The 13,145-nt window shown below is 42.1% G+C and overlaps 1 protein-coding gene across 5 annotated transcripts in view; it reads right to left on the bottom strand.

Moving 5' to 3' along the window:
• Positions 1 to 13,145, bottom strand: part of LOC1277377 (protein amalgam) — a 65,916-nt gene that overhangs the window by 2,790 nt on the left and 49,981 nt on the right. For all 5 annotated transcript variants that reach the window (XM_061643410.1, XM_061643519.1, XM_061643603.1 and 2 more), the window contains 2 exons: positions 8,871 to 8,990; positions 6,186 to 6,356 (listed from right to left, as the gene is read on the bottom strand). In XM_061643410.1, coding sequence (XP_061499394.1) covers positions 6,186 to 6,356; positions 8,871 to 8,990 — 291 coding nt within the window. The remainder of the gene's footprint in view (positions 1 to 6,185; positions 6,357 to 8,870; positions 8,991 to 13,145) is intronic.

Below are 13,145 nucleotides of genomic sequence, written 5' to 3'. Positions count from 1 at the left end.
ATGCGGAGCGACACAAACACACAAAAAAACACACGTACACACAAAACCAACCCCTCAGTGTATGGTGGCATAATGGTTTGAAAAGGAGAGAAAAATAAAAAGGGCTGTAATCGGTTAGAGTGTGCTGCCGAGGCCGTGGTTGGAGTGGCGAACAGCATGCTTTGTTGGGCAGCTTTTGCAGTTGAAACAAATATCGTTCGCCTAAAAGAATGCAATTTTTTGCTTGCGAGTAAAATAATGATAGTTGCGCCTAAAAGTATGCAACGTACTATCATCTTTTCGGCAGGCTTGGAAAGTTTGATGTCGCAAGAACAAGGCGCCTAAATGTATGCAATTCTTTCTAAAAAATAGTGTAGTAACTGCCTAAATGTATGCAATTATGGTACTTTTTTGTTGTTTGTCGGAGTTTTAACCAATCGTCAAACATCAATTATTATTTTTTCAACTGAATTGTTATGAAAAAAAATTAACTACCTTGATGCTTGATTATTTTGTTCAAACTACGTAAATTTCTTCTCATTACTTAAGGCTAGCAAGTTTAATTTGCAGCAAAAATACCACGTCATCGAAAGGATTTTCCCAGTAAGATGGGAGGATCATACATAAGCGAGATAGAAAGCGACAACTACCAACGCCGTCGTTAACGGTTGGTAACTTTCAATGGTTAGTGGATTTTGCGTCTGCCATTCTGTTCCGTCATGCGTTTGGTTTGTGTATGTGTACGTGTTTTTTTTTTCTTCTCTTCTGCTGTTGCTGTGCTTGTTTTGTTTTTCTTCTCACACTGTAAAGTGGCGAACGTATTGTTAACACAAATTCCACTGCACACAGTTTTGGTGGACCAAGTTTCGGAAATGGGGAAGTAGCAATGGCGAAACAAGAATCCCCGCGCGGTCCCCAAAATCCCACCTGCTACTTTTCCACCCTGCACATCCGCCCCAAAGACACAGCTCACATCTCGCCAAGTGACTGCTCGCGCTGCCGGGAGTGAAGGGTGGACAGCTGGTTTCATTTTTATGTATGCACGCGGCGGGTTAAGATGTACTACCGAGTCCGGGTCGGGTTGCAAGGGCAAAACGGGAAGGTGGTGCTTTTTTGTTGTTGTTTCGTGCTGGCTGTCGTTGCAGGTGTTGGTGTTGGCACGGTGTGTTTGTGTTGCGATTTGCTCAAGGATCACCGAGGGATTCGTCGTCATTCGAGCGCTCGCTCGAACATGTGAGCAAAGTGCGGGCGGCAGGTTGGGACGCAGAGGGTCTGCCACCGCCTGTATCCTTCCATCTATCTTGCCCAAGCAGCATGAGTCTACAAACTGAGGCGAATCATTTCTGAATTCCCGTCCGGATAATAGCTGGGTACGTTCCATTTTTCATCGAACCACATGTGCGGGCAGACAACCAACAACCCTGCCTTTACCCCTGCCACACGCTGCTTCGCTCCCCTCGCTCATTGTTGGGCGGTCTTGCATCGTGAAAAGAATGTTACCGCGCATAGGACCTTCGGTGTTCCGCTCCGGGGGAATGGGAAGGCTAGGTTTACACTTTTACCCAAAGCATGTCAGATCGCTTTTCTTTCGGATCTTTTTTTTTTATTGCTACCACTCCCTGCGGTGGCGGTGAACTTGTCCCGGCCCTCCGCACACCCGGGTCAGGCATCACTGCTATCGTCATCCGATCATCATTATTATCATCTCCATCGTCATCGCTGGAGCTGTGAGTGGTAGGGTCGTGGAGGTTTTCATGTTTTCTTTTTCCTGTCTAGTGTGCCCCCGATTGTGTTGCTTGTAATGTGCTCCGTTATACGAGTTTTGTGTATGTGTGTTTGTGTGTGCGTATGTTTGCTTTTCCATTCAGTGGGGTTTTCTCCGTTGCGGAGAGATTTCTTCTTCGGCTTTCGGTTTTCAGGGGCAGGAAAGAATTGCTTTTACGTAGCCGTTTGCCCCCAGGAGAGCACTTTCGAGCCATTCGACTCTGCGGCCAAGTGTTGCGTTTTCTGCTCACGCCAAACTCCCCGGGGTCCCATTGTTGCGAGCGTGCAATTCGAAATCTCACACAAAGTGTTTGTGATGCGTGTTTGTGTATCGTTCTGTGGGAGGGTTTGCTTCGCTTTTTTTAAATGGAGTTTGACGTAGAGATTTGGTGCAGATGATTAAGATTATCTTTTGCCGATTACGTACTGTGGAGGATAAAAGGTCTAACACTGAGAACATTTTTTATCTTTAGGAAATGCGCGATTATTGATGATTTAAATGGTTTAATAATTTTTCGATTAATTGGTGACAAGTCTGGCATATTCACCGGGACTATATTATAAAGTGAATTATTAATCAATAATAATAATAATAATAATAATAATAAGCCACAAAGTAACGCTCGTGTACTTTGATTGCATGTTTGAGATGTAAAGGGTAATTTCGTTTTTAATGTATAAAGCATGAAAATAAATTCTGGCGTATCTGATAAATGATTATAATATTTGAAAGGCTTTTATTATACAAGTCTGTTCTAGGGGCTGCCAGATTTTTCCTATGAGATAAGCTAAATTATTTCCAATAGGGTAAGTGTACCGGTTTTGACAATAATAAGCCATCAAAATACTAATTTTACTCCAGTAAAGATAATTGAAAAATGTTAAAAGTTTACATCTTTTCTAGGAGCCTAAAATGTGTTAACGGCCCCGCCATCTTAATCCCACAACTGATAGAGTGTTTCGAGAAAAAAGTCATAAAAGACTGCGTTACTTTTAAAGAACTGATATGATTGTAGAATTGACTGCTGGTTACCGGCATGTTAGGGCTCGGTCTGATGGTACAGTCGGACGACTTAACAATATGCCCGTCATGGGTTCAACCCCCGAATGGAACGTGCCCCCATCCATAGGACTGACTATCCTGTTATGGTAATAAATAAGTCACTGAAAGCCGAGCCCACTAGTGGTACAAGCAGGCCTTGACCGACAATGGTTGTTGTGCCAAAGAAGAAGAAGTGATACATAAATAATGGTTAAAACGCATATTAACACTTTAGATTGCAAAAATAACAAAGAGAACTCCGATGAATGAACACATTTGTAATACAAATGAACACATTTGTAAACTTTTCACTTCCACCGAAATGACAGTAGTAGACAAAGCATCGATGGATTAAATTTTGGTTTAAATTAAATTAAATTAAATGCACACATATTAAGTGTTGGTAAATTTGGAAGAACAGTGAAATAACTAACATTTTATACCAAAACGATAATTTTAAGATAAAATTATGGTTAATTGCTTGAAAATTACGTATAACCTGCTGTGCTGCTTTTAACAAAATGGTAAGAGATGCCTATCATCTTGGCCACACATTTTAAAACGGTTATATTTAACAAACGAAAATTGCCAGCACGGAACCAAATGAAGGACAAATAGTTTAAAATGTAGATTCTTGAAATAAAAAAATCCATCCGTGGTTTCAGTACGCTAATTAACTGTTTAAGAGCGAAAATATTGTTTATTATAGCCATAACTGGTGTTATAACCACCATTGCACAGTGGAAGCAGACCGGGATGATCATTTTTTAAGTTTTAGATTAAAATGCCGGGAGAATTTTTGCATTTCAGTAGATACTATTTAATTGAGAAAGGCAAACAATTAGACTTCTAAACCCCGTGGAATGCAAGGAAAAACTTTTCAAAAATGTTTCATTTTGATTTGGAAAGTTAATAGTGTTTTAGAAAGGTTATTAATTAATTAATTAATAACCTCGAGAATGATGCTTTATTTTCTAAAATTGGGGGCCTTCACGATTCTAGTTAGTTTTTTGTATGGAGTTTGACAGTTGGAGGCTGAAATCATGTAAACACTCCATACAACACCACATAAAAAACTAGCCTGCAATTTTCAGTCTAGATTATTCTAGCCACTAAGTCAGAATTAGATTCGAGTACCTGCTCGAAAACACGGTGTTGTTTACATTTATCCCAAGGTGCATTAAAGAAATCAGGTGGTGGAATCTGGAATCAAAGTGTATGTAGTCCAGGTGGTCTCATGACATTTTTATAACCAATTTTGAACATCACTTTTTGACAGAACGAGTGAAAACTTTTGCTCCAACGAGCTTTCTGGAGGCTTGACGAATACTCAAAACACTCTTACAATCTTCATTCAGAAGCAGAAGCGATAAAAATCAGCCTTCTAAATTCATACACCTTGGGATAAGCCCACCTTTATATTATAGTCACTTAGATAGCTGCTCGAAAACTGCTATACAATGCAAACAGCTGACAGGTTGAAATTTTAGCCTACGAACTTAAAACGGAAAGGGCCCCATTGTTAAATTTTCACGCAACCGAAAACTTAAAATAAATAATATGTCTTCAACATGGTAAAAACCATAGAGTTTAGTATATTAATGTGTTCCCTTGTACTACACATTGTAGAATGATTTATTACAAAGCTTGCGTCCAAAAATCAAGGTGAACTTTTCACAACTTTAAAAGCTACATCATATTTTGTAATTATCAGTTTGTAAGAAGTATAGGTCATATTACTTCTTCTAATAGTATTATTTTGGAAGGAATAATAAAGAACAAAGATATTTTAGATAGCAGGCACTTGAATAATGAGTTTTTAGAACTGCAATCATAATTATAGGATGGAGAATATGCATTTGAGCAAATTTGAGCAAACAAGAGTAATATTATATGAGTATGAAGTTTAAATCACAGCTGGGATGTTTTATGTTGAAGCTTTTTCATAGACAATAATATATTCGTAGGTAATTTTTAAGATATGGTTTAACCATAAGTAAAGCTACACTATGCTAACTATGTGAAATTTTAAGAATTTCCAAAGCAAAATAGAATAAAACATCCTTATTCAGTAGAACATATTCAGATCTACTAACTACACATTTTTATCCCATTGTTTGAAAGACAATTTATTTAATCTAATGTATTTGTTTTAATTCACAGAAATGTAGATGTTCTTGAGGGTTTAATTCGTCCAAAGCTAAACCCTTTAAAGTGTGTCAAATGTTTTTACTTGCCTCAAAAATCAAGTTGTAGCATATCTGCTATGCAGAACATATTGTAATACACACTATCAGCCATAGACACATAGTAACACACTTTGGAAAGCCAAGTCACACCATTGTAACACATTCATTATAACACATTCAGTAAATCCGATCATACCATACACACCCGGAAGAGCTCAGGCCACACCGTTCATATAAAAACAATTGTGACACACTTAACAGAACCAACCGAAACGTACAACATAAGCAGGAACAGTTTATGCTTTATAACCCAAAGCAGGAACAGTAGAAGCATTAAACCCAAAACAGGAACTTAGTGACAAGAACCATCGTTCTTGTCAACAAAAGACAAACGTAACTAGCTTAGTGAAAACAATAACTTTCCAACATACAACCCGGAACCAAATGTGAGAAACCCTTAACTTCATTTGAGTATAAATAAAACCAACTCCGATCATGGCAAGTCAGATTCGTTCGGACTGTCAGGATAGGACTATGCCCATCCTACATCTATCGACTTCTCATTTAAAGAGTTTAGTTATGTCCCCCTGCCCAAGGTAAGGCCTCTAAACTCCAACGTTTCTAGTAAGGGAAACCTCCTAAAGGTTTCTATGATCGCCTGGACGATCAAGTGTCGAACGTCCGCTTCGAAACAGTATCCACCTCAGTTCTACTTAATTCGGCAAACGATGACGAAGGCCACCCTGACCAACGCGAGTTCAAAGTTACTACATGGCAACCGTCCCAAAATCGAACATACCGTGACTATCTCAACACATACCACATGGCGACCGTAACAGCCATCAAACATATTACAAAGTGGATAAAGTAAATAATTTATTGCTGTGAATGTTTTTATTTTAATGTAGACTTTTTAAAGACGAAATCTCCAAGAATAAAATTTGATAGTTTTATTTGGAATATTCTTACTAAAACTAGTTTTAAACGTTGATTCATTAGGTAAAAGTAAGGTCAAAATGAATCTTTACAACGTTATTTTTCCCTGTGAATATTGAAATCCGTCAAGTATCCCTTCAATTTGCAAACAAAATCCCTAGATTAATGCCGTTCAGCATAAACATGCAGCCTATTTACATATGTTTTTGCATCTAATAAGTTCGTCAAAGTAAATCAGAAAAAAAGAACGCAATTTCTACACGCATTAAACTTACCGTACAGCCGTATCGTGCCCTCCGCGTCGCCGATGCTGTTCTTAGAGATGCACTTGTAGCCGCCCATGTCCGATTTGTGCAGCTTGCGAATGACCAGCGTCATCTGGACCGCGTACATCGAGCTTTCGTTCTCGTTCATCAGATAACGCTCGTTTGAGATGATCATTTCGCCTGCAAGAATAGCGCAAGAGATAGAGCGAGAGAGATAGAAAGATAGATAGAGAGAAAGATAGAGAGAGAGAGAGAGAGAGGCCGGAATGAGAACAAATCAATGTAACTTCCCATTTCGCGGCTAAGCAACCGGTTTAGGCTGATGTAGAGGTAGAGAAGCGTTCGAAAACCGTTCAAACAGAGACGCTGTCCAGCCGTTTGGCAAATTCGCCATCGAGCAGCCATCGTTAAGACACACTCGACACTCGATAAACATTAGCTGCAGTGGGCAATCGAACGCAAAGCGTGCACCGGCGGTTGTGCGTTGGTGGACACTTTAAAACGAGCAAACAACGGCACCGAGCACACAAACAGGTTTGGATTTGTGTGTAAATATGTTTTAGTGGGTGGGCGAGTTGGTGCGCGAGTGCCATAATGACTCCCGCTTCGTTCTTTCCCCCCTTGCCCTTTCGCCCGCACACCTTTCCTTAGCTCCCGCTGTCAGTTGGGCAGTGCCGAGAAGCAGCGACGCGAACTTGCAATATTTATTTCATTAAACAAAATAAATAATCATCCCTGCTGTGTGCCGCTCGCACCACTGCTGGGGGTGCGCTGTCAGCCACGTTTTGGGCCGGTAGCGCCACCTGGCGAGGAACCCGCGATAATGGTTGACTTCAGCTGCACCTGCTGCGTGCGTGCTTGTTTCGTTGGTTTTCCCTGACAGCATGTGGAGGGGAAATACGCTACCCACAGAGCGGGCATTCAGTCTCTCCCCCTCCTTCTCCTCTACCTTCTGCACTCCAGCGTCTGGCTGGCAACAAATTTGTGAATTTCTCGCGCATTGCAACAAAACAGCAGGCGGCGCCGACCACCGGCACGTGCGTGTATTTTATGATTAACAAGTAATTTAACTTATTTACATTCATAACATTGAATAAATAATTACAATTTGAACAGATAATGCAAAATACATGCACTGCTTTTGCTGCCGCCATGTCCGCGCTGGCGCGGCCCGTACAGTTTGCGTGCATAATGCTGGCCGAGTCTCTTGCGGGATCGTCACGTTCGCGCTGCTTTCTGCACGCACCACACACAACACGCCATCCTACTTAAACGTGTGTGTGTCTGTGTGTGAGTGTAGAATAAAGAGGAAAAGGTACACACATCATAAAAAAACCAGCCCATGCGTTCTAGGTCCACCACGATGCGTTTTTTTGCTCGTCTCCTCCCGTCACGCGCCTCGACTGTAATGCGTCGGCCTGCTAAACGGTATCGTTTATGCGATGCAGCACACAATCGTTGCAATGAATGCTTCGGTTTGGTGGAGGGACAAAAAGAGGGCGGTGGGTGAGAATTTAATGGGATGAGAGTAAAAACGGCAGCAGGGTAGGAGATGATAGCCAAAATTGCGTTTTAAATGACCATCCACCGCGATGACGCGATAGCAAAAGGCGCAAACCGGTAGCCACCGCACTATGTGTCTGTATGTGTAACTGTCGAATTGGTGAGTGGAGCAAGGGGATGTAGTAGCAGTTTGTGTGTCCACCATTGTGCGTGAAAAGCGCAACAGCAAAAGGCAAAGGAAAGAAGGGAGGACAAAAAATGGGTTTCAAAATTTGTGCCTCCTGCTCGGTTGGTGAATATTAGTGAAGCTGGGAGCGTGCTGCGGAGTGCATACTTTTTACTCACTACCGGGACTTGCATTCCAAAATCTTTTCCATACCTTCCGCGAACCTCTAAATGCGACCTGAGCTTTCAAGTAATCAACAGCTGGCCAAGAGATAAACGATTTCGAAAATATTCGCTTCTATTGCCGTATTCTATTGCGCTTCTATTGGCGATGCGCGCAGCTTGCGGAAAGCTCTCCTTCGTGTGAAACGCCTATGCACGTGTGTGAGTGTGTTGATGCAGGTTAAACAAAGGAGGAAGAAGGGAGGGAAGCCAAACGGCCAGTGCCACCGTGTGCGTGTGTGTGGTTGTGCGAAAATTAATTTTCAATAAATTAAACGTAACCCATCGCACAAGCACGTCAGCACAACATTGCCCGGCATTGGGCGTTAGGGTAATATTTTTGCTGCAGCAAAAACAAGGGGAATAAAAAATGCTACCCATTCCCAGCTCAACTCAAAATTGCATTTATTGTACGCAAAAGTGTAGTGACCAAAAGTGAGCATCAGAAGGGAAAATGGAAACTCTTTTTCCCGCACCGGTTAGCAGTGGCGTTTGTTTGCAACCAGTTTTGGGTAGCTACAGCTCGCTGTTGCTCTCCTGCTGGGATTGTTGGATGGGATGGAAGTGGATTTTTGTGTGTTTGTTTGTTCAGGTGGCCCCCTCAAGCCCCACCCCATGCATTAGTGAAGATTAATTACACCCGCGCGTAATAGTGGAGGCGCCTAGTCGCTCGTTCCGTAATGGTTCACCCTGGTGAGCCGTTCCCGTACCTTGGTCCGGCCCGATCAAGATTTGCCATGGTTTGTTTGATGGAGGATTTTTGTTCTCTTGGTTTCCACTGGTTGCTTGAAGCTGTGGACTTACCATTCTCACGCTGCCAGTAGTTGATGGCTTTCGGGGATGCCTCCACGTTGCAGATGAGCGTTACGTCCGTGCCGAGCGGCGCACCGACGAGCTGGTTTGGCACCTGGATTAGCGGATGAACTGTTGCAGTGAAAGAAAGAAGAGGCCATATGTTAGTTTTTTTTTGTTGTTTTAATTTTGGGCTACGATTCATTGCTACCATTGTGCATGCCATTTTTTGTGCACGATCAATTTGATATAGCATGCCCGACATGGATTCAAGCCTCATATGGACCGTGCCTCCGTAGCAAGAATATCTATCCAGCTGCGTAATACTGAATAAGTCACGAAAGGCGGTATGTCCACGTAGAAGAAGAATCGATTAAACACTAAATTAATTATTTAAAAGAGATCGTGCGTAAAATTAGCTTTTTGGGCTTTGTGCCTTTAATTTATTTGTTGTGTGTTTATTTAAATTATTAATATGGTCAAAGTTTAAGTTACTCTACCGTTTTTGTCTAATCACAAACAACTGATTCAAAAATAGTAAAATTAAAAAAAAAACACATTTCTTTGAAAACGAGTAAAGCGTCATCCATCAATTACGTAACGCTAAAATAGCAAATTTCCTGCTCTTTTCCTCCCCAGGTGTAACAAATTTTAACGTTGCAAGAATAAAACACCCCACCCGCCCACCTTCCTCCGTCAGCTTATGTTATCAAACAAAAACAAGTTTTGGTTTTTAAATTTCCTTTTTTTACTTTTTGTAGTCTGGGATGTACCAAATCAGGTATTTTCAATTTTCGGACAAATGTTAACGGTTATTTACTCGACAATAACGGTATTTTCCCCGGGAAAATGTTTTTTTTTTTCAATGGTGCTAATGTCCTATTAGGCAGTTTTTTTCCTGTTGGATGTAATTGGTATCTATGACATGGCTACGATTGAACGGTATCAAAAAGAAATTTTAAGTGAAAGTGGACATGTAAATAAGCAAGGAGGCACGACGTTTAAATGACGTCAGTAGCAAATTTCTTTAGCTTAAATCTAACGGAAAGCGCTTGTATGATCATTCGTTGATAGGGTAAGCACATATGTTTAAATCATATGTTGAAAGATATCATTACGTTGTTATGCTTATGAAAAGGTGCTGCAAAAGGTATCCTTGCTTTAAGACAATACCAATACGGCTTAGTCGTTATAAAGGACAGTATGAACGTACGTGTAGTATGTTATTTATCTTTAGAATCAGTTAATATTATTGAACCATTAAACAATTGTGTGTGCCTCTTTGCGATATCGAGCAGTCTAACTGTTTTGACGATCGTTTATTTTACCAGGAATGGACAACAAATGAAGTCGGTTAATCCAAAATGAACTTTAAACGACTGTTAAAATATGTACATTTATTCGCGATACCGAATGATATATGATTGTACGCTATCGTCAATGGGAAAATAAAGTTGTAGAATCATGTAGTGGTACAGTAAGATTTTTAGACTTTGAACAACATTATATTATTTCTGCATGTGGCGTACTGCTCGATTGTTCAGTACTGAACCAACCAGCATATAGACATAAACATACACACAGCATGGTTCAAGCATACTTAATACATAGAACTCTCTCTTAGGCTAAGTATCGACCGAGTAAGATGTTATTTCCATGCGATCCGAAAGTAGTTCTAAAATGCTGCAAAATCATTTACATATTTAAAATTTGTCGCATATAGCCATCAAATTCAAAAAGATTCTGATACTCGGATTCTTAGCGCCGCTTGCAATGTTCATTCAACCATCTTCCTGTACCTTCATAAATATGTTCACCTTGCCACATTTTTTTTGTCCTTTGAACTGCCATCTATTTGTTTCAAACGAATGGGGTTTGAAAAGAATTGCATTGATATTACACCTGATTCCAGTGTTATAGCTGAATCGCGTAGATTGTTAAATCAAGAAGAAAAATAATTGATCAGTGATGGACTTTCCGGATGCAGAGAAACGTATAGTCGCGCCTGGTCCACCCAAGAAGCAGAATACACGTTTCTCAGCTTTCAGAAAGTGTTAGTATGTTAGAGAAGTTTTGTGTTTATAGAAACATTTATGTGATTTGATTTGTTTGATTGTAACAAATTTTACTATCAAATATTATAAATAAATCTTTACATCTATTCATTTTCAAAATAGAAAGGCTCCAAGGATGCATTTCTCGCAAATAATCCAGTACACTGCCGTAAGGATTGTAGTGTTGAAACAGAGCTCGTTTAGCCCAAAAAAAAAAATCGTGCCAATATTCGGTTTGCTCTTTCCCTTTCCAAATAAAGCAATTATAAAATCTTGGCACAACAATGGAACGGTCTCGATTTAAGCTTGCTTTCGCATAATTACAACCTCAAATCTTGACAGTGTAGCACCGGCAACGCCACTTTTACACCCCGCGCACGTTTCGCACGGGCTTTGTCATATTTCATATCGAGCTACAAGCGCACGCCACGTGCAACCATTGCCAGCGGTTACGGAAAACCCCACCCAAATAGACGACGTGGAAGGAGGTTGCTTCCCCCTGCCGGGGTAAGAAATCATAAACGCCAACCGGCACATGCTTCCCGTGCTGTGGGACGTGTTTAATTTACACCTGTTTTCGGAGTGTTTTATGTGCAACATTGACACACTTTACGGCCAAGTGCTTCGCCTACCCTACACCCTCTCACGCTCACTGTGTCACGCTGTGGGACACCGATTAGTAGACAGCGGGGGTGGAGAAGGTGTAGGGGGCAGCGAGGAAAAGGTATTAAAATTAATAATAATTATCAAACAATATTCCACGGCACACAAACACTTGCCACATCAAACAAAAACGCAAACTCCCTGCAGCCCGCCCCGGCCGCGCCAAAACCGCCAGGACGGTGTTCATGGGAAAAGTTTTTCACCCCTTTCAAAGGGTGCTGGTGAGCGGGTGGGGTGCTGTGCTGCCGCCGGGTGTAAAGGGAGATAGAAATGTCCTGCAAACCCTTTCGGCCGCCTTTCAACGTGTGGCAGTGAACGGGTTTGAGCGATTAGCTTAAACGCTTCCCCGGGCGCAGGGGGGGGGGGGGGGAAGGTACCATGAATGTAGGCCGGTGAACGTGACAAGGAGTAGCGCTCAGTTACAGCGTGTTAATTTAGCGCTAGGCCCTCTTTCTCTCTCTCTCTCTCTCTCTCTCTCTCTCTCTCTCTCGTACCAGGAGGTTACACTGAGCAGCTTATGAGCGAGGCGAGTGAGCTCACTTCGGCACTCCCAACGAACGAACGGAGACTGCAAGAGAGTTCCCTCTTTGGCCGTGCATTTAAAGTAGGGACAATGCTGCAGTTTGCCTACGATTGAATGCCAGTTACTGGTGCAGCGCACTGTCCAAATACGCTTCTGATTTCTGGGACTGGAGATGAAAATTAACCCCGCTCAATGACGCTCGCATGACTTGTGGCATAAAGTGCGCCACAGTGCGTTTCATGGCTGGCGAAAGGGGAGCGAGGGAGTCCAATAAATGTAACGGCCGTGCAAAGGGGTTTGACAGACTGGCGGAGTGGAGGGGGTTTTAAAATGTGTCCCTTCATTTTACGACACTAGCACCAGCAGCTTCCGAGCTTCCTCCCAATTGCCCTGCTCCTTGGCAGCGTTTTTCGTTTCGTACGATCGGGCGGTAGATGGGGCATGGCAGCGGTGGGGTAAAACTTGGAAGCTGACGGCAACGATAAGCAACGTCCCCGGGTAGGCACGTTGTCGTGCCGTTTTTGTGTTTCGCTCCGGCAGGCACCAGCAAAACGCATAATGAACCATAAACTTTCATACACTGGGTCTAGCCAGTAAGGCATCGGTGTCTAATTTTTGGCCGCCGGTTTTGGCTCTGCAACACACACACACACACACACACACACACACACACACACACACACAAACCCCATCCTGGCGGGCTGAGATTGTTGATAGTAGTGTAGTGAGTGTGGGTGAGAATGGAAGGTAACGGGTAGGGTTACGGTATTTTTAATAACATGACTAACATTTGTATGGTAATTGTCACCGCTCCTGCTTGTTCGGCGCGTTCAGTTTCCAGCTTGGTACAAAACCTCAGCCCTCGGGTCGTTGGTCTTTCGCAAAAAGCCGATAGTGACGATGATGTGAAGCCGCCCAAGGACGTCCCGAAGCTTCTCTCATGCAGAAAAAAAGCCAAAAAACAAAACGAATGTGTGTGTATGTGGTTGTGAAAGGTACCAGGGCAAAGGTTCGCAATTGAGTACGAAAATGAAGAGACCGTACGGG

Source organism: Anopheles gambiae, chromosome X, assembly GCF_943734735.2.
Source record: "Anopheles gambiae chromosome X, idAnoGambNW_F1_1, whole genome shotgun sequence".
Taxonomy (NCBI): Eukaryota; Metazoa; Arthropoda; class Insecta; order Diptera; family Culicidae; genus Anopheles; species Anopheles gambiae.
This window is presented reverse-complemented; position numbering and strand designations above follow the sequence as displayed.